The sequence below is a fragment of the Eretmochelys imbricata genome, chromosome 24 (assembly GCF_965152235.1).
Source record: "Eretmochelys imbricata isolate rEreImb1 chromosome 24, rEreImb1.hap1, whole genome shotgun sequence".
Classification (NCBI taxonomy): Eukaryota; Metazoa; Chordata; order Testudines; family Cheloniidae; genus Eretmochelys; species Eretmochelys imbricata.
The window spans coordinates 4,970,113-4,991,346 of NC_135595.1; the positions used below are offsets into that span (position 1 = coordinate 4,970,113).

General features: G+C 49.5%; 1 protein-coding gene across 3 annotated transcripts in view; it reads right to left on the reverse strand.

Moving 5' to 3' along the window:
- The window catches only part of MEF2D (myocyte enhancer factor 2D), a 168,703-nt gene that overhangs the window by 49,758 nt on the left and 97,711 nt on the right, over nt 1–21,234 (reverse strand). For all 3 annotated transcript variants that reach the window (XM_077841319.1, XM_077841317.1, XM_077841316.1), the window contains exons 3-4: nt 20,628–20,910; nt 2,945–3,148 (exon numbers count right to left, since the gene is read on the reverse strand). In XM_077841319.1, the coding sequence (XP_077697445.1) occupies nt 2,945–3,148; nt 20,628–20,681 (258 nt within the window). In that variant the 5' untranslated portion in view covers nt 20,682–20,910. The remainder of the gene's footprint in view (nt 1–2,944; nt 3,149–20,627; nt 20,911–21,234) is intronic.

Here is a 21,234-nt window from a genome sequence, read left to right on the forward strand (position 1 = left end):
TGGAAAATGACGCAGAAAGGTCATCTATCAAAACGCAAGTGAGCACAACTCATCAGCTGCCAATACAGTCACCCTGGAATGTGGACACAGGCTAGCGCTCAAACACACCCCTACGTCTGGCTTTTTTCAACACCCACAACTGGGTCCAGATTTTTAGAAGAGTCCAGCTTCAAAGCTGGCTGGGAAACGACTCTTCCCCACCATCCCGGTGAAAAATGCTGACAAAACATAACAAAAAGTCTCTTTTTGTTGAAAAATTTTCTGCCCTGAAAATTTTAGGGTTGTGACCGTTCCCCCCACCCCCCGGTTTTCAACGAAAACCCAAATATTTTCATGAAAAAAGAGTGCACAAATACGCGGCTTTTAAAAAAATCTGTTTCTTTTTTGACAAAAATCCAAATATTTTTGTCAACAATCCTCTTTTTTTGTGTGGAAAATTTTGTTTTTGATTAAAACCCCCCTGGTTTTCGATGAGTTTTTCATTGGAAAAAATGCAACGAGCAGAACTGGTTGCATTTTTTTCACTGAAAAGCTTTCACTGAATCAAAAAACAAAAAAACAAACAACCAGCTCTGCTCAGCATCCATCTAGGCACTGGAAGAAGAAACCCACGAGCAGGGGGTGGGCCTGGATGACCTCCTGAGGTCCCGTCCAACCCTGATATTCTATGATTCTATGATTTGCAAGAGACTTCTGCACACAGCAGCTCCCACTGTGACACTGATGGCCAAACTTCCAGAAGAGCCCAGCACCCAACACTTATCCAATGTGCTACACCCTTGTGCAAACCCTGCCACTTTTTTAGGTGCCTAAAATGGGAGCCGAGCTCTTCGGAAAATCCAACCCCCATGGTGGAGGCTGACCCCTTGGAAATTTGTCCCGGAGTGCTTCCAAAATTCTAGCCCAACTACTGTGCCTCATTCCTAATTCGGCTGGATCCTCATGAGGGCAGAGATGGGAGCTCAGTGTCTATCGCCCATACACTCCTTGGCCCTTGTGTTGAAAATGCCCAGAAGGCAGCTAATTAATGTAATGGCTGATGTGTCTCACTGGCCACTTGCCCACTGGAAACTGGACCGAGACCCACCAAGCAGCAACCAAACGTGTCCGAGTGTTCGTCCTGGACTGGATGTTAGCAGCTGGCCTAGAGTTGAAAGGGTCTGCTAGTGATCTCCTACATCAATCCAGCCATCTCCCCCAGGCACCTATCCTGTGCACCTATACCTCAGTGCATAACACCTAATCGTATGAAAGACTCCCTAAGTGCGGCAAATCCATGCTCCTTTCATGAAATCTGCTCCAGCAAGCTTTCCTCCTCGTGTAAATACTCCCATTGAGATCAAGGCGATTACACGGAGGAGCAGGGATTGTGTGGGGGTAGGGATCCTTGTTTCTATCATCCCCTCGATCCTATTTGCAATTTAGAGCTCTCAAGGTCAAGATACCCTGCTCCATGGCCTCCTTCCATCCAGAACCCAGAGCCCCTCGGTCATGAATTGCTCGTGGTAGAAGCCACGCAGTAGACTAGGGTACAGCTCACGTTAAGAGGCACCATCCATAGCTCAGTCATGATAGTGGCAGTCCCATGAGGCAACAACTGATGCCCACTCTCCTCTGGGGCAATCCCACATTTCCCTTCACTTGCCTTTCATTTGCAAGGGCAAAATACATCAAGTCATGGTGTTTAAAGGTCAGAAGGGACAACCAGATCATCGAGTCTGAATGGCTTGCAGCACAGCCCACAAAACACCGCCCAGCACCCACACACCAAACCCAACAACCGAAGTATCACACCCCACAGGAGACTGGACTTGAATGAGCCACAGGCAGAGAACAGGAGGGACCGAGGTGCACCAGGGCCCGAGGCCCCTGATTGAGATAGACCCAGATAATCCTGCATTCACACACTGCAGAGGAAGGTTAAAAAACCCAACATCCCTGCCAATCTGATCTGGGGGAAAATTCCCTTCCCACCCCACAGATGGCGATCAGTTAGACCCTGAGCATGGGAGCAAGAACCAGCCAGCTAAGCACCGGAGAGAGAGAATTCCTCCCCTCCAATGTCCCATCCACAGCCGTGGCCGCCCCTCGTGGTTTGGAGAAAGAAGGTAAAGAAATACCCCCTGAACACATGGGAAGGGCTGGTAAATACAAACGTTTGCAGAGTGTCTACATTAGTATTTTCCAATGGGGTTGGTTAACTCGAGTTAATTAGCGCGTAATTAGCTGGAGTGACATACTGCCCCTCCTTATCATTCACGACCCAGGAGTCAGACCCAAGAAATCATGAGTTTGGCTTCAAAAATAATGAGATTTATAAAAGACAATAAATTTGGGCTTCTTTTTATTTGCAATTTGGTTTTGAGCCTTTAGGGTTCACTCACACCACATTTTCCAGCTTTTCTCCACAGGCAGGGCTAGAAACTTACTTAAAAAAAAAAAAAGCTAACATTTCCACATCATCCCATGACTCCAGCAGCTGGTGCTTTAAGAGAAACACCGCACAGTGCGAGACAACGGTACAACTGCGAGAGCTGGCAACACTGGAGTTACAGAAGCACCAGCCCCGAGCATTCCAAAATCGTGAGTCGGGTCTAAGGAACCATGAGACTGGCTTTAAAATCAGGAGATTTTAAAGAAATAAATAAAGTTGGGATCCTTTCACTCGCCTTCTCATTTCTGAATCTTTAGTGGCCACATTTCCCAGGTTTGCTCTGCAATCTCCAGGGCTAGACACGTCCTCCTTTTTTTAAACAAAAGTTAAGATTCCCCCACCATCACACGCCTTCAGGAGCTGGGACTTTTAAGGGAGACATCAAACACGGCGAGGCTCGCCATTCTAGCAAATCTGCAGCGACTCCGGATTTGGCGACCCTGGAGTTACAAACAGGGCCTCCGACTCTAGCCTCATTGAGGGTGGGGAGAAGGGAAGGCCAGGTCTCACCTCAATTATGTCTGCATTGGTCCGGCTCTCGTGTGGCTCATTGTACTCGGTGTATTTGAGAAGCACCTTGTCCATGTCCGTGCTGGCGTACTGGAACAGCTTGTTTGAGTGGTTGAAGATGATCAGGGCGATCTCGCAGTCGCACAGGACGCTCAGCTCGTAGGCTTTCTTCATCAAACCGAACTTCCGCTTGGTGAAGGTCACCTGCAGGGAGAAGGCAAGAGATTCATAGACTCATAGATAGATCCTGCAGCCTGACCTGCTGCCTCACAAAGGCCGCTGAGCTCCATCCAGTTTCCCCCGGACTGAGCCCAGTGACTTGTGTTTGACTAACGCGTCTCGTCCAGAAAGGCATCCAATCTGGATCTGAAGGGGGGTGGAAAGACTTTGGATCCATGTGGTTTATGTGGGTAATGGATCTCCTGACTGGGCCAGCCATGCTGCTAGCATGGACAGAAAGGGGCACAAAGGTTGCATATCACAAGCAATGGGTAGGCTACCGAGCGAGGCGTTACGGAAGATTTAAAGGGATATGCAGCTGGAGTGGTGGGAACAGAAGACTGGGAAGGAGTTGGAACCATTTTGGTCATTAACCATGAGAAAGAGAGAGGGGGAAAGGGGAGAGAGAGCGTGCAAGAGACAAAGATAAAAGGGAGGTAGAGAAAAGGAGGAGCGAGAGAGGCATAGAGAAAGGGGAATGGAGTGAGATAGAGAGGGACAGCAAATCACAGGGCAAGGACTTGCCCTCTTTATGCCTCAGTTTCCCTAACTGGACAATGGGTAGGATAATACTGAGCCTCCCCCTCCTCCTCTAGGCCCTTGCGGGGCCTAACCGATTCATGTCCTCCAAGGCGGATGCTACCGAAGTGCAAGGATGATTATCGTGGTTGGAAGTTACATATTGCAGAATCAAGGGAAAATACATTTTAGCAAAATCCCCAACAGAGCCACCATCTGTCTGGCTTTTAAGGCTGATTTTTGAGCAGGAGAGATCTCTTTGGCACGGGCTGCTGTAGCTCAAAGCGCACGCTTCACTGGAAGCTGCAGAACTAAAGCCAAGGGGGCTGATTCGCAGTTCTGCTAAGGCCCCTTTACCCGACTCTGGCAGGCCTAAGGCCAGATTAGGAAAATGGGCCTCGGAGTCATTGAGAATCAGGCCCCGAGGCTCCAATGACAATAAGAACTGCAGACCCAATTCTCCACTGCCCTGCGCCTTGTCCACTCATTTAAACTAGTGCAAGTGGGTAAAGATCACCAGGGCACACCTCATCACACCAGTATGACAAGGCCTTACAGTGGGTGTCATGGCCTCTTTTGTGTAATTATTTGCTCTTGTGCAAAGGGAGTGGGAAATGCTCCCAAACCCAAATGGTAGCGTTTTACATGCAATTCGCATGGGTGTAAACCACTGCACAAGGCACCAGACAAATGGAATCAGGCCTGTAGGTTTCTGTGATCCCGTCTCAAAGGCATCGCAAATTCTGGGCCTGATTCTCTGTTGCCTTGAACCTTGCGCTGTCAATCTATACCAGTGCAAAAGTGAGCAGGAAATGCTGCCCATTCTGATCTGGCAGCATTGCACACACACTTTGCATGACAGGTGTGTGAGTCCATGGAGAATCAAGCCCTCTCCCTTTGGCACCAAACTGGCACTTCTCGCTACTGCATGACACAGAGGTACCATCTAGAGCCCACTGCACATGACTCCCTGCCATTGTACTCTGCCTTCCCTTGACAGTCACTACGGGTCTTCTGTGCTTCTGGCACACATATAGTGGGTTCTCTCACACAGCATCCCAGCTCCTCCAAGGCCACAGCCAATGCTGGCTCCTTCCCCCTTTGCTTCGTTAACCACTCACTGCTCTGGCCCTTATTAAATCCACCATTGCACCAGCCACCAATTCACATGCTAAGGTGCAAGGTGTCAGGAGTGCCCCAGTGCACCACTCTGTAGCCCTCATGCTGCAGCGAAGAGAAGGGGGTCAGTGCATTAATCTCAATGGGTGGAGAAATAGAGAGGAAGGCCGGCCATGGGGTTAAGGTATCGGTTTGGGTATCAGGTACATGGGTTCCATTCCTGTCTCTGCCACAGACTCCCTAAAATAGCTACTTAATCTCGTTGTACCTTAATTCCCCATTAGTAAAATGAGGACAAGGCTCCCTGTCTTCATCCTTTATTTGTATTAAACTAACACATGCATTCTATGATGCCTAAGGGATTTAGGAACACAAGTCCCAAATCTCCCCATGGCGCTGTACATACATGCTCACAGTTCCCAAAGATCTTAGGGTCCAGGGAAAAAAAGGAAGAAGGGGGCAAGTGAGACACACAGCAGGGAAACCTTATGCTTTAGACAGGGTCTAACTAATAGGCTGTGTCTACACTACACACAAAGCCTGGGCTCTGACTCAGGTTTGAGCCCAAGCTCCACTTCCGTCCACTCACAGATCAGTCTGACTCAGGTCAGCAAGCACTTAGGACCTGCGTCTGAGGACCGTGCCTGTGGTGTGGGTCAGAGCCCAAGTCCTACTGGGACTCGGGTCCAATCCCTATCATTTTGCAGTGTGGATGCAGCTCAAGCCTGAGTCAGAAGGTCAGCATAGTGCAGTGTGTATGCATTAGCAGGGCTGAAGCTGGTAGCTGTCAGAGCCAGGATCCTGGAGGAGGTGAACCTCAGATCCGATCCCATCTGACAGTTCCTATGATTTGTCTTCCTGGTCATCCAGCATCTTAATGGCAGAGCCAGGATGGAACCCAGGTCTTCTACCTGTACTGGCCTACTCACTGGGTCAGTTGCCTGCCTTGCCAGTTCAGGGTGGAAGCTCTAGGGCAAGGACTGTCTCTTCTTGTCTACATTGAGAAATTAATTCAGATTAAGGTAGGGTGCGAGTTTAAAGCGGAATAGTTATTCCTGATTAACTTCTTGCATGGATACTCTTATTCTGGAATAAGAGGTCCCTTATTCCAAAATAGCTTAATCCGCTTCCAAAATGGATTAAACTAATTCACTTTGGAAGTGGATTAAACTAATTTGGAATAAGGAACTCTGATTCCTGACTCGAGCCTCCACACAGGGAATTAAGCAGCCAAAGTTAATCAGGAATAGCTACTCCAGAATAACTCCCCTTACTATATGTTTGTGCAGCACCTAGCGTCACGGTTCCCCAATCTCAGTCGCAGAGCTAAGTACTAGGATATTTCATATCAATAATAATAGCAGCTTGCCCCTTCTTTCCAAGGAGCATGGGAGGGCCAGTACGCACACCAGTCCCTTTCTTCCTGCAGGCACTGCTCTTTTCTCAGAGACATGCTGAACATTTGGATACTTTAAACACACCAGGGTTGTCTCTTCCGGTGTCCCAACACATCAGATACAGCCCTCAGCTGGTAGAGCCTTCACCACCGCTGCATCCCCACTGTCCTAATGACCTTGTCCGCGCGTTTTTCCACATCGCCTGTCAGATCTGGAGGGTCACTGCACTTGTGACCGCTTCCCCCATCCTCCCCACCCGCCCTGCCTCTAAATTAGCTGTCATTAACAATGTCGACTAAAGAGGCGTCCTTTGCTGGACGGATTCTCTATTCCTTTTGCTACTGACAAATGGGAGCGCTGCCTGCCCTTATCTGCTGATAAGGCCACCTGATCCGTGGCAGGCTGCATCTCATTGCACTGTGCACTTCAGCAGAGGGCACGGCAAATGGAAACTGAAGAGCGTTCAGAGGATTGGCTTCTTATTGGATTGAAGAGCCTGGGTCAGGGAAGATTAAAGGGCTTGATTCTCCATTGCCCTGCAGCTTGTGCAGCCATTTGCACCAATGCAAAGCTGGGGTGTAAAACACCGCCGTGCTGTTGTGTTTATTTTGCACACTCTTTGCACTGGTGCAAATGGCTGCTGGACAACCAAGAACCAGATCTGTCAAAGAGCAAACGACCTCCGGGCGCGCCTGCAACATCCTGCCATCAATCTCTCCCTCTGTCAGCCCCAGAGCTATGCTCACAACAGATCAGTCTCACATGCATGTAAACTCACTCCCAAATCCCAGATTTCACTACCGGAGCCTACTCTGGTCTGAGCTAGCCCCAGTCTTTGCAGCTTCCTGCTGCTCTGTATAGGGGAATCAGCCAAAACCCTGCTCAGGTGCGTGCCTCCTTTGGGACTATGGTTGGCAGGCCTCCCCCGTTACAAGGCCATAAAGACTGTAGCATGCCTGATGGTCATTTTAACAACTGGGCCCCGATCCTGTTAAATCCTTTCTCCCACCAGTAGTCCAATGACACACCCACAGGAGTAAGGAATACTCAAGAGAGAGCAAGGATTTGCAGGATTGGGCCTTTACCATTCAGACTGAAATAGGCCCAAGTCTCATTTACCCTAAGGTCTCTTTACATGGCCGTGGTGGCGTAAAGGGGTTTCAAAATGGGCGGAAATCCTTTCGTACTGCCAGACATTGGTGTAAAGGGGCCTTAAGTGCAAATGAGGATCATGCCCTAAGAATCACCCTCATGCAATTAGGGAGGGCAAAGAGGACCCAAGCAACCAACACAGCCAATCAAAAACTAAGCAACGCCCCACAGACTTTGAATGCTTGCAAACAGCTGATGGAACAAGAACCACGTTGCTGAAATGACCCAGCCCAAAATTTTGAACAGCAAATAACTCTCGACAAAATTGTCAGAGGAGAAATAAAGCTTGAGGGAGAAAAAAACTGCTCTTGAATAATGTCCATCCATTAGGAAAAAAGCTGTAAGGTGTCCTTTGGAGGGAGGGACTGTCTCTCACTGTGGGTATGTGCAGTGCCTAGCGGAATGGAGCCCTGAGCTCAGCTGGGGCTTCTACCATAAAGTGACACTGCATCAAGTTGGGGAAGCAGAGGAGACCACACCAGTGAGCTAATAAATCTCTTTTGTTGTCCGGCTCTAACATCGGGATATGTATGATGGCAGCTCCTAGAGCTGGGTGCTACACATGCACATGAAGAGAGACAGTCCTGGCCCTGATGAATTTATAATCTCATCCACACGGACACTTAGCTCACAGCAAGCTGGGGTGAAAATCTACCCCACCGTAGCCTGCCGCACGCCAAGGTTACATCTACACTGTGTTCTGGAGCCCGCAGGAGCTCCACAGACTCGGGCTAGCGGGGTTGATGGCGGTGCTCTGAAAGCAGCCCTTTGAAGCTGTGGCTCAGGCTGGAGCCCAGGGAGCGGGGTGGTCCATTTAGGCCCCAGTTCAGGAAAGCATCCCTGGTTCAGATGGACTTCGGCACTTAAAGTTAGGCACCTGCTTCAACCCTTCCTTGAACTGGAGCCTTAGACTGTAGACTCGTGGGGGCAGGACCTGTCTCTCACTCTGATCCCCGGGCTTTGGCAGTGTTACTGGGGCCTTCGCCCTGGTCTGCGCTAGAAAATCAGAACAATCCACACCCCTGAGCAGCGTAGTTAAGCCGACCTAAGTCCCCGTGTAGACAGCGCTAGGGCAATGGAAGAATTCTACCGCCTCTCGGGCAGGTGGACTATCGACAGCGACGGGAAGACAGACCCCCTCCTATCGGCGGAGTTAGCGTCTACTCTGAGGCACTGCAGCTGTGCGGTGGCAGAGAATCGGTAATGAGAATCGGGCCCTGGCATTTACATTGTGTTTCACAGCTTCCCACGCGGGACTTCGCTTTGGTGGCCGCCAGTTCCCCTGGCCTCCTCCCTCTCCTGTCTGGGGTGATTAAGTAGAAATGAGATTCGGCTCTAATCGTCTCAGCCCTTTTAAAGTGCAGGGATGGCACACCACGCAGCTGTTCTCCACCACGTGAGGCTGCTAACCCCTCGGAGACTGTGTCTTCTGGGCTAACTCGCTCTCCCTCTCTCTGACTCTGAGCCCTCACGGTCACGTTGCCAGGGTCTCCGAGAGCTCCGGCCTGCTCGACGGCAAATCAAATTACTTCAGGATCAGCACGGGTGTCATCGCCAGACTCCATCTCTCTCTCTGCTGCCCGCTGACAGATTGGGGGAGGGGGGAGGGGGCTTAGCTTTGCTGCATGATAAGGATATCTTGGCAGCTCGAAACTTGTGCTCCCAGGAGCCCCTGGCCACTCTGGCTCCTGCTAGGAGAAGGAAATTAAAATGCCCCGTGTAGCCACATTTATAAGGGGCAGCTTCTCCCATTGAAAGCCATCTCATTCTGTCGAGTGGCAGAACAGTTTAGCATCTGAACAACTGAGTCCAGGGCTCAGAAACCAGATAGGTGGGCACTAGGTAGGTAGGTAGATAGATAGATAGATAGATAGATAGATAGATAGAGGGGGTGTATGGGGATAGATAGATCAGTGATATTCAACCTTTTTTCATTTGCAGACCCCTAAAAATTTTTGAATGGAGGTGCAGACCCCTTTGCAAATCTTGGACATAGTCTGCAGACCCCCAGGGATCTGTGGACCACAGGTTGAAAAACACTGGATTAGATAATGAGGTATGCATGGGGATAGCTAGATAGCTAGAGGCGGGTTTATGGGGATAGATAGATTAGACACACAGAGCTATACACATGAACTGAGAGCGAGAGATTGAAATAAATCTGATCCTCCCGTCTGCAAAGAAAAGGTTTCTTGAAGAGCTGGGCAAGTAACTCCCACAGCAGCTGGTACGTCTTCTCACGACTCCAGGCGGGGAGTCGGCTCCGCTCTTATTCCTGGAATCATTCCCCCCAGGAGCAGCCACGTGACAGCCAGGTTATCCGTGAAAACGGCCACGAATCCCCAAAGCTGCCCCAACGATGTTTTGTTCTCAAGTCCACCGAGCGAACCCCTCTCATCCACACTGAGGCTCCTTGACAGGGCTTGGGGCAGCACAAAGAGGCCTTAAAGCACAGGTAAATTTCATTTGGCGCCCAATTTGAAGCGCCTTCACGCTACCAGAGAAGCATAAAGGGGCCGAAAGGTATCTCTGCGCCTGGAGGTGGAATGCCCAGCTCGGGGAGACATACCCGCGCCAGCTCTGATCAAGCTAGGGCAGCTGCGGCACCGCAACCAGCTAGCCACCCCAAGCATGGACTCGTTCAGAACACTGCATACGTCCTCCAGTGGCTAGCCCCGTCTGCTACGTCTGCCGCCACACCTACAGTCTCTTCCTAGGCGCTGCTCAAAGTGCAGACATACCTTCTTAGTGCAACTGAGACTCTGATGCTGGGAATATAGGCGACTGATATTTGCTGACTCTTTTCACCTTCCGTTTAAAAAGATTGCTCTCCCCAGCTGGACGATGGAAACCTCAGCATGTGACTGAGAGGACCAGACGCACAGCACAAATAATAGATACCTTGCAAACAGCCCATGGGGTTGAAAATTAGTAAGTTGTTTGATAGACACCGATGCACAAGAAATAGGTTCACAGAAACTGGATCTGTCTGTGAATGATTCAGCTACAGGTGATTGGGTGAAATTAATCCGAAAACTTATTTGTGTCACAACACTGCCTCTCAGGCTGCCTTCAGGGATTGAACCCAGAAAAGTGGATCTGAAAGCACAAGTTTCTAGTGCAGTGGTGGGCAACCTGCAGCCCGTGGGCTGCACGTGGCCATTCAGGGTAATCCACTGGTAGGCCATGAGACAGTTTCTTTACATTGACCATCCCAGTGGCTGCAGTTCGCCGTTCCCGGCCAATGGGAGCTGCAGGAAGCGGTGTGGGCCACAGGGTTCTGTTTGCCAGAAGCTGGGAATGGGCGACAGGGGATGGATCACTTGATGACTCCCTGTTCTGTTCATTCCCTCCGGGGCACCTGGCATTGGCCAATGTTGGAAGACAGGATACTGGGCTAGATGGACCCTTGGTCTGACCCAGTAGGGCCATTCTTATGTTTTTATACATGGACTAATCACTAGAGGGGGACAAAGAGCCAAATTTTGTTACCATGGGTTACACTTGCAATGAATAATGCAACCAGCTCTGGGGGACTATTTTAGAGGTTATTTGTATTCCAAATAAAACTTCATTACCTCTAAGTTTATCTGATCCCATTTCTCCAGCCTTCAAATAACAGTAAACACTGTGCCTTTGTGGGATAGAAAAAGTCAGAGATAGAGGTGGTCGGAAAAAAACAGGAAAATGATTTGGCAAAAAATTTGAAACTTGTTTCCATTTCATAGGCTTCAAGACAAACTCAGTTTTTTCATGAACTTTTCCCACCATACTTACTTTTTTTACTCACATTGTTCTTCTACCAAACCCGCCATGTTTTTCAGGTTTTCAGTACACAACAATTTTGAAAATGATTTTTGTAAAAACGCCAGGAAAATATATCATGGAAAGTTTTGTGGAAGTGAGGGGAAAAAAATGATACTGTTGATGAAAAGTTTTGTTTTTGAATAAAAAAGGCTATTATTTGACACCCAAAAAAGTTCACTCAAAAAATGATGACGAGCTTTACTTAGAGGTTTCCATTTTGGGAATCCACAAAACACCGTGCCAGATTCATTCCCAGTCTAATTGTTTCGCCTTTGACTGAGTCACACCAAGCATGAACTTGGAATGGCTGAGGACCTGCAACGGCACGTGGACAGACGACAACTGCACTAAGTAGGTACATAATGCTACCAAGTCCAGATCCTTCACTCAGCTCCGCTGATGGGGGAAGCATTTCACACACTTCAACCAGGTGTCAATGGCCACATAAGACGCACATCCCAAGGAAGAGTCAGGAGCTATAATGATTTGATGAGGTGTCATGTGTCAATCAACAGCCGATACACACTGTGCTGTGACGTTTCAGTGGGGGTCACGTTTGGAGTTTGTCTCGTTAGACCAACACAATGCTGGCTATTCAACGCTATTCAGAGTGACCAATAAGAGGGATTTCTGGGACAGATGGGGCAGGGAGACGGCTCTTGGCCATGCCTGGAGGTCTGAAGCTGGAAAAGGGGGAGAGCAAAGAAAGCAAGGCCTGGCTGCTCTCAACCCTCTGAGAGAGGAAGGATGGGCCAGTGGTTAGGGTTTGGAAGACTTGAGTTAAATTCCCTGCTCTGCAAACAATGTCAGGCCACTTACCCAAGATTAACAACCCAGTCTCTGGCAGTGTCAGAAATAGGACCCAGGAGTCCAGGATCCCCAATTTAATGACTAGGTTATACTTCCTCTCCAGAAGTAGGAACTGAAGCCTGGGGAGTCCTGCCGGCCAATCCCTGCTGCTTTATCCACTAAACCCACCCCTCCTTCCACACCCAGGGATAGAATCCCAGAGTCTCAACTTCCAGTGCTTAGTTCTAGCCACTAGCAAAGCCCCTGACATATAAAACCATCAATTACCATTATCCTGCCATTCAAGTCTACCAACATTATTGTGAAAAGGGAAAGAAACCCAAAACCTTTCAACTATAGATAAGCAGACAGGCTGGGATTTACATGGGCCTGACCCTCATCTAGAAGAATTAACCTTATAAGACTAAGAGGGTAATTAAATCTCATGTTTCAGGGCATAAGCTGATCACCATAGGGGTCAGGAAGGAATTACTTCCACACACGGTACTTTGCTATCAGAGGATTTTTGCCCTCCCCTGACGCATCAGGCACTGGTCTTTGCCAGACCCGCCTTGACGGACTAGTGGACTGATGTGTTAGGGCAAATCTTATCCTATCCTCTAATGTCATTAGCGACTATTACTGGCTCTCCTCTCTTGTGTTTGGCTTCTGCACTAGGGATTTGATTCTGGTCTCACTGATCAATGGTAACTCCATTCATTTCAGGGGAGTCATCCTGATTTCCTGGCTCAGCAGGCAGGAGCAGAAACATGCCCCTGGGCTCTCAGGAGAGCTCGGCGCAGCATGCTAGCCCTGAGGTTGCAAAGGCGCAGATACGGTCGGGCAAGGTCCCTGCGAGACAGACACAGCACAAGAGAGGAAGATTGGTCTTGTAACTAAGGCAGCAGACTAGCTCTCAGGAGACCTCTGTTCAGTTTTAACTTGACCACAGACGTGCTGGGCTTTGGATCAGGGCCCCAGTGTCCTGGAGTTCCTTACACGGCAGAGGCCAATGATTATTTATGAATTAAATTTGCACAGGGAGCGGAATCACTGGTTACTCCCCAGAGAACATCCCCACAGGAAGGATGGTCTTGTGGCCAAGGCTCTGGAGCTGGATTCAGGGGAGCTGAGTTTAATTTATGGCTCTGGCCCAGACTCCCTTGTGTGACCTGTGATGAGTCACTTAATCTCTACAGGCCTCAGGTCCCCCATCTGTAAAATATTTCCTTGGTCTGCCTTTTCTGCTCAGACCATAAGCTTGATGGGAGGGATAGCTCAGTGGTTTGAGCATTGGCCTGCTAAACCTAGGGTTGTGAGCTCAAGCCTTGAGGGGGCCATTTAGGGAATCTGGGGCAAAAATTGGGGATTGGTCCTGCTCTGAGCAGGGGGTTAGACTAGATGATCTCCTGAGGTCCCTTCCAACCCTGAGATTCTAGGATTCTGCAGAGCAGTGTCCATGCCTTACTCCCTGTCAGGGCTGGCTCTAGGTTTTTTGCCACCCCAAGCAAAAAAATTTGCCACCCCAAGCTCTGAGAACACAAATGCCCAAGCCCCTGGAATTGGGCCGCCCCAAGCCCGTGCCTAGAGCTGGTCCTGCTCCCTGTGCATGCAGCACCCTAGCAAAATGGAGTCTGGTCTAGTTTGTGTCTTTTATGTGCTACGGTAATACCTATAATAAGGACGGATCAGTCATCTCTGAGAAAAGGGTGAGTGCCTGGGAACCCTTTTAGACTGCACGTTCTTTGGGGCATGTGTAATGCGTTTGTACAGCTGCTATCACGGTGGGACCTGGACTCAAGGTGCTACAGCCATAGAAATGTTAAACAACGACAATCCAAGAACCTGGCAAATTGCAAGTTCTCGGTGAGGTCAGGTTCTGCTGGGAGCTAGTAGCGCTGGTATGCAAGCAAGCATGTACATAGCAAAGAGCACACATCACACACACACACAGGCATGTGCAGAGACATCCCACATGCAAAGCAGCTTTAACTGGAAGACCTAGATTTCCAGAGGCAGAGCCATGGCATGAAAGCACATGCATAATTCAGCAGCATCAGATTCCTTAACTACCGGTTAGCAACATGAGAGAGGAGAGATTCTCCCCTCTCTGAACCTCAGGAAAGTTTTCTGTGGAGACGGGGATGGAAAATTTACCAGCTGAGCTGCACAACGCATGGGCTAAGGATGCAGGGCAGACCTGAGCTTTGGATTGAAGCCCGTTTTCCCCACCCCACCCCAGAGAGAATCGAACATTTGGAGTCAGTCCCGCGCAACTAGTTCGGCCAGTTCCATAGTCATGCTATGTCCAAACCACATCCCTGTGGACAGTTTAGATCAGTGGTGGGCAACCTGCGGCCCACCAGGGTAATCTGCTGGCAGGCCGCCAGACAGTTTGTATACATTTGCATGGCAGCCCGCAGCTCCCATTTGCATGGCAACTGGTTTAGATCTTTGAACTGAAACAATAGAGGGGAGAGAAATGATGGAAGAAAGGTGGGACCTTTGTTAGCGCCTAGAGACTGCAAGTGAAATCAGGGCCCCTTTCTGCGAGGCGGTACACACACATAGTGAGAGAAAGCCCCTCCCCTGAAAATCTTACAATCGAAACAGACAAGGGCAGGAAAAGGTAGGATTATTATCTCTGTTTTTCTGATGAGGAACTGAGGCCTGAAGACATTAAGTAACATGACCACAGTCACACAGGAAGACTGTAGCAGGGCCAACAGCAGGCTGCAGGTCCCAGGACCATGCCTAATGGATAAGGTGTCTGACTTTGGATCAGAGGGCTGTGTGCTTGCCTCTGATCATGGGTTCAGCTGGCCAGGTCTCAGCTATGAACGTAGTGGATTCTCCATCACACAAAGCCTTGAAATTGGAACTGGATTTCTTTCTAAAGTTACACTGTACTGCTGCCGGAAGATAAAGGGCTTGATTCGGGAATCCCTGGCTGAGTTTCTAAGGCCTGGACTAGGCAGGAGGTCAGACGACAGGATCATAATGACCCTACATGGCCTCAAAGTCCATGAGTCTTCAGAGTGTCAGATCGGCACCCAATCCACTGGACCACACAACCTGGGTCTGTGAGGGGCTCTGGTACTAAGGCCAGTGGGACTATAGAAATACCTAAATAGAACATGGGCCACATCCTGTGCTGATTTACATCAGTGTACAGCCTGTGACCTCAACAGAGCTGAGCCCGTCTACACGAGATGGGGATCAGGCCCACTGTCTTCCAGAGCCTTGCTTTTTTCTTCCAAAAGCGACTTCTTTCCTCTCATCCTTGCTGGGCAAGGGAAGGAGAGGGGGAAATAATTGATTCCGAAGCCAGCTCAGATGACCAATTAAACAGCTCTGCTGCTTCGTTAACTTCCTGGCTCTGAGAGGGTTTTGCTGGGTTTGTTTTAAAAGCCAACCGATACCTTCCTTGATCATGCAAAGAGCGTGGTTCAAAGCGGGGGGTGGGTGTGGGTGTGGCGGGGGGGTCTTTATGGAATCCGAGCGGTGTCAGATAAGAAGCATCCCCATTAGAAATGTTTGTGATTACAGTGAGAGGGTAGAGGGAGAACAAGATGAAAAAAAAAAAAGAAAGAGAGAGAGAGCTGCAGGAAAGATAAAGGCGCCCCTTGACTCGCCCCCAGGCAACCGTTCCAGCCAGATGTTCTCAAGCCCTCAATTGTCTCTCTCTTTGTATCAGACCACTTTGTGTTTTTATTATAGGTAACATGTACATGCTGTACTCTCTCTCTTTTTCTTTTTCCATTAGCCTCTTTATAGTAACTATAAATCCCACTGCCAGATTCCTTTTTTTTTTTTTTGTCCTCACGCTGGCTCCCAAGCTGCCTGCATCTCTCCTGCTGGTGGCGCTGCGGCAAAGCAGGAAGAAAGGCGGAGGAGAGAGGTACTGCGGGGAGTGAAGCGTAACCTGGCGGACTGGGCCCAGAGCGGAGACTCTGGAAACCCGGGTACTAGCAGCAGCACTGACTTCTTGGGTAAGTCACGTTCTCTCTGGGTCTCATTTCCCCCCCGCTTTCTCTATTTAGACTGGGATCTCTGCGGTATGTACAGCGCCTAGCTCACTGGGGCCATGATCTCAGTTGCTTTTATATTACCAAACACCTAGGAGCATGGACCCAGCCCCTGCGGCGCTTGATGCTGTACAGATACAGAACAGACGGTTCCTGACCGATCTAAGTGTACATCTACCTTTGAGCTGGGAGGGGCGTTTCCTCCCTCTGCTTGAGCTTGCACCTAAAAATAGCAGCGTGTCCCTCGCAGCACGGGTAGTAGCTTGGGGTAGCCGTCCAAGTATGTACCCGCCGCCGACATATTTTTAGGCACTAGCTCGAGCCAGTACATCTCCGGGAATCTTACCTCCAATGTAGACATACCCTAAGAACAAGACAACAGATGGATACTGAAGATGGGGGAATACAAGGAGACAATGACATGGTATCGGTCAGCATGACAGCCGGTGGTCGGGGATCCAGTGCATACAGCCAAAAGTGGTTCTTAGTCGGGGGACACCCGGGGGACATCCGCAGCGCTGTCAATTTCAGCGTGGGCTGTTGTGCTCAGCACCCCTGGAAATCCAAGCTTAAAAATCGTGAGCTATAAAGAAAAAAAAGGCACTTTCTCTAGGCTTTCTGGTTTCTGAGCCTTTTGGATCACACTTGGGTCATGTTCCCAAGCTGTTCTCTGCAATCGTGAGAGTTAGAAATGTACTTTTTTTAAAAAAAAGAAAGTAAGCTAATATTCTCGCCTAATCACCTGACTCCAGGAGGTGGAGCTTTGAAAAAAGCACCAGGTATTGTGAGACTCGCAATAAAATTGCAAGCGTTGGCAACCCTGAGTAGTAGCTCCTGTGGGAACCAGACTGTCACAGATGTCTTCTATTCCCCACCCTACCTTCACAAGCTCAGCCGAGAAAAGCACTTCACTAAGGTGACAGGCAGGCAGGCGGGAGAAACTGAGTCCGAGAGCCAATATTCCCCTCCTCATTCATTTTTACAACTTCTCCTCATAGTTATTTATTTATTCGATGATAGCAAAGAGGGAGTCCCTGACTGAGGTTCTGTGGTGTTAGGCGCTGTACAAACACAGAAGCTCCCTGCCCCGAAGAGCCTACAATCCATGTATAAGATGACGGACCAGGGATGGACTATCCCTATTTTACAGCTGGGGAAACTGAGGCACAGAAAGGGGCAATGACTTGCCCAAGTTCACCCAGGAGGACAGCTGAGAATAGAACCCAGGTCTCATAAACCAGGCCATTGCGCTGGGCAGTAGGCCATCTCACCTTGGTGTTCCTTTGTCACTAAATGAAATGGGGCAATTGGGTATTAGAGTCGAGTACAATAACTTTACTGATTGGGAAATTTGAGGCACGGAAGGATTAACTGTCTTGCCCACGGTGAGTCAGTGCACGAAGCCGGGAACCGAACCCAAATCTTCCACATCCTACTCCAGCGCTTTAATCTCAAGACCCTGCTCCAGTCCCAACCATCTTCTCACCAAAGCCTGACTAAAGGAACTCACATGGCATATAGCAGCTCAACCCCCCCTCCCGCGCCCAGCCCTCAACCTACAGCTCACTTGGACCCTGGGCTTTGGCAGCGAATTCACTCTTTCCTTTCCTAAAAGGTAATAAAAGAGGGCTAGAAGAGGCTTTCGGACTCCAGGATTACTAAATATTTTCCATTCATTTTAACTTTGAACAGAGCTCCAATAACCAGCTTTATATATGTTCTAACCTTCCGCCCATGTACGGCATTCAGCAATGCACTGGCATGCCAGATAGCTGTGCTGCCCCAATAAAAAAAGCTCCAGCTCCTTTAATAATCACTAATGCACCATTTCCTGCTCGTTATGGAAATAAACACTGCCCTGAGCAAGTGGGATACTTTCAAAAATATTCCACCACCGCCCCCCACCCCCCCGCACCTTTGCCCACCCAAGTGAAACTTTAATGAAGAAAACCTGCAATTTTCTGTTGTTTCACCGTGGAACAATAAAGCTCCTGGAAGGAACTCGCTGCAGATGGTTTAATGGCTTTCCTTTTAGCAGCAAAAGCCCTGCGCTGGGTTAGGAATGATGCGGAATCTCCCATCGAGTTTGACGGAGAAGCTACAGCGACCGACTGTGGGCCCAGAGATGAGACCGAAGACCAGTTTCGGGCTGCAGCCCCATCCAGAAGGGCCGCAGCTGAAGGCAATTGAAGGTGAACGTGCGCGGCACGCGGCTTGCACCTTTACGCCTCGCGTGTCTCTCCAATCGGCGAGCTCTTGGAATCTTTCAGTCCGAGGGGGTGCCACTGTGGTACCATCCGACCTTGTCCCAGGCTAAGAGCACCCAGGTGCTGAGGTCCACATTGCAAGACTGGAGGCTGGCTTTGAAAGGAAGGCAAAGTGGTCCTCAGAAGAAGCACCTTTCTCATTGCAGGAGACACGGGGGTTCAGTTCCTGGTTCTGCTATAGCTGTCCCATGCGACCTTGGGAAGTCACTTGAAGCTAGGCTTCTTCAAGTTTTCAGCACTGCTGGGGTCCTATTTTCCAAAAAGCCTCTCTCTCTTCTAAGCTATAGAGGTCCTTATCCCATGTGTACCACCGTAGCCTCAAAGCACCTTCCAGTCGTGCGTTACGTGACACAATTAACAGAGGCCATTCAGGCACTGAAAGCAGAGCCAGATTTTCAATAGTGCTCAGTCGCTCTAGTTGCGTGTCGGGAGCTGGGGATCTTTGGAAAATCTGGCCCCGGCAGTCTAGATCTCAACTCCATCCCGTTCTAGCCACTAAGCTAAACTTCCTCCCATAACTGGAGACAGGCCCCAAAATTCTCACTGCCCGCCCCCGAGCTCTAACCATTAGACACCCTGGGAGCAGAGCCCAGGATTTCTAACGCTTATTCCCCAGCCCTGACCACTAGACCACACAGCCTCTCAGAATGGGAAATAGAACCCAGGAGTCCTGCTTCCCACTCCCCAGCCCTGACCACCTGACCAAACTTTCTCCAAAACCAGAAAATGGAACCCAGGAGTCCTGACTCCCTGCCCCCAGCTCTAAGCACCGGCCCACCCTCCCTCACCGAGCTTTTATCACGCAGAATATGCACACCAGGGCTTTTATTTATTTGTTTTAATGTGCTTCAGAGGCATTTCTTTTAAACAAAACATCATCCCACGGATTGCCACCAAGGTAACAAACCCACTGGAATCCATAAGGTAAGAACTACTCAATAGGGCATCTGTCACGGTGGGTTAATTTTAAGACCTCACAATTTTGAGGGTGTTCCCTGAAGGTTAGGAGAATTCTGCTGCAGCAGTAACCCACAACTTCCCCATAGCAGCCGACTTGAAGAATCTCCAATGCTAGCTACAGAACTGCTGGCAAGTACAGCCATCAGCATGGCACGTTGCAGATGGGGGTACGTTTTGCTGGTTATAAATAAGAGCTTTGAGAGACAGAAAGAAAGGCCTGGCTGATTATCTGATCCCCATTATCTGATCCATCCTCCTGCTAGTGCAGACTCATCCCCTGTGAGATTGTTTCTCCTCCTCCATGTAATCTCGACCATGCCGTCCACGCTCAGGGAAAATGACAATCCCCCGCCCATTGGTTTGAGCGGAGACAGTTGCAGTCTTTTGATGTTGCAGCAAGATTGATGGATTATGGGCTGATCATTATCGAACCCGACACCCTCACCCCCAATCTGTGCTCAATCCACAGGGGTATACAGTGTTACAGCTCCAGATCACGGACCTTTGGCTCTTCAGATCAGGCTGCAGCAGCCGAAGCTTTGAGGTTGAGAGGTCCGCAGCTCAGTCCCCTGTGCTCTGGTCAAGATGTCAGCTGGCCCATAGCAAGCCAAGCCCAGGGTCACCCTAAAACTCAGGCAGAGCCAAAGGTGTCACACACTCATGCCCAAAATCTTGCAGCTGAGAGGGGACAGACTGATACTCTGGATGCACACCACGGGCCCGATCCTGAAAAGCACTGATGGGGCCAGCCGGAGGGTGGGGGCAAAAAGGGACAGTTTCCCCCTCACCCCCACCCCGCAGTTTGCACTGCCCTCCAAACTGAGTGCTGCCGCAACCTGGCGTTCGGGGTCGCAGCAAAGCTCAGGTTTGGCCCCGCGGCCCCTCCATCATGACGGTGGAGCCTCCAGGCTAAACCCAACTGGGCCAGGTCACAACCCCCTGAGGATGGGGGAAAGGGGGCATTTTCCATCTGGAATAAAATGTTTCAATGGAAAAGCTTCGCTGAGCTCTAAGAGGAGAACTCCAGATGCAGCATCTAGCCCCTGATTTCGCATTAATGAACTGCTGTGTTGTAATGCCACTGCTCTGCACCGAGCTGGGGGCTGTACCTCTAAAACTCCCCAGGTGCAAAACCAGGTTGCCAAAGCGACTAGTGATTCTGGTTGCCCTGACTTGAGACACTTTAAAGGAAGATTTTTAGGGAGCAGATGCTCTGCACGGTCTGAAAAATCAGCCTCTTTAAGGCGTCTCAGCTTGGGCAGTCAAAATTGCTCATCACTTTGGAAAATGTAGGCCGTTATCCTCAGGTTACAGATAGGGAAACTGAGGCACAAATAAATGGGAGTTTGGTCTTTGAGCATCAATTGGGGTGGGGGGGAGGGGCAGAATCAGCCCTACAAAAGGTATCAAATCAGGAATTACCGACCTGTCGATTTCGCTCATCCGTGATCCGCTGGATCTGGATCTTTTTCCTCCCCATCTTCTCCGGAAATCCTCACCGTACGGGGACGACTTTCTTGTTCGGGGGAAGGGGAAAAATAACCCTGTTTTAAAACGTTTTCATGAAAGAATTTTTTTGTTATGTAAAAGCTTTTAAAACCAAAACCAAAAAAACAAACAAAAATCCAGGTTGCTTTTTTCTCAGTTCATGTTATGCTGCCGTCTGGTTAATTCCAGGTGCTTTGGGCCTCCAGAGGCTGCTTGGAAACCTAGGGAAGAGACGAAAAAAAAAAAAAGGAATTAAAACATTTTTCAAGCAAAGCCTTCTAATTATTATTATTTGTATTACTGTAGCCCCTAGGAGTTCAGTCACGAACCAGGACCCCATTGTGCTAGGGGTGGTATAAACAGAACAAAAAGACAGTCCCTGAGCCAAAGTATGGTAGCACCTAGAGGCCTCAGTAGGTATCCAGATGCCATTGTCCTAGGTGCTGCATAGATGCATAGTGAGACACCATGCCAGCCCCCAGGAGCTTGCAATCAAAATAAATTCACCAGCAAAATGACCACCAAAAAAAAGGACTCCAAGCAAA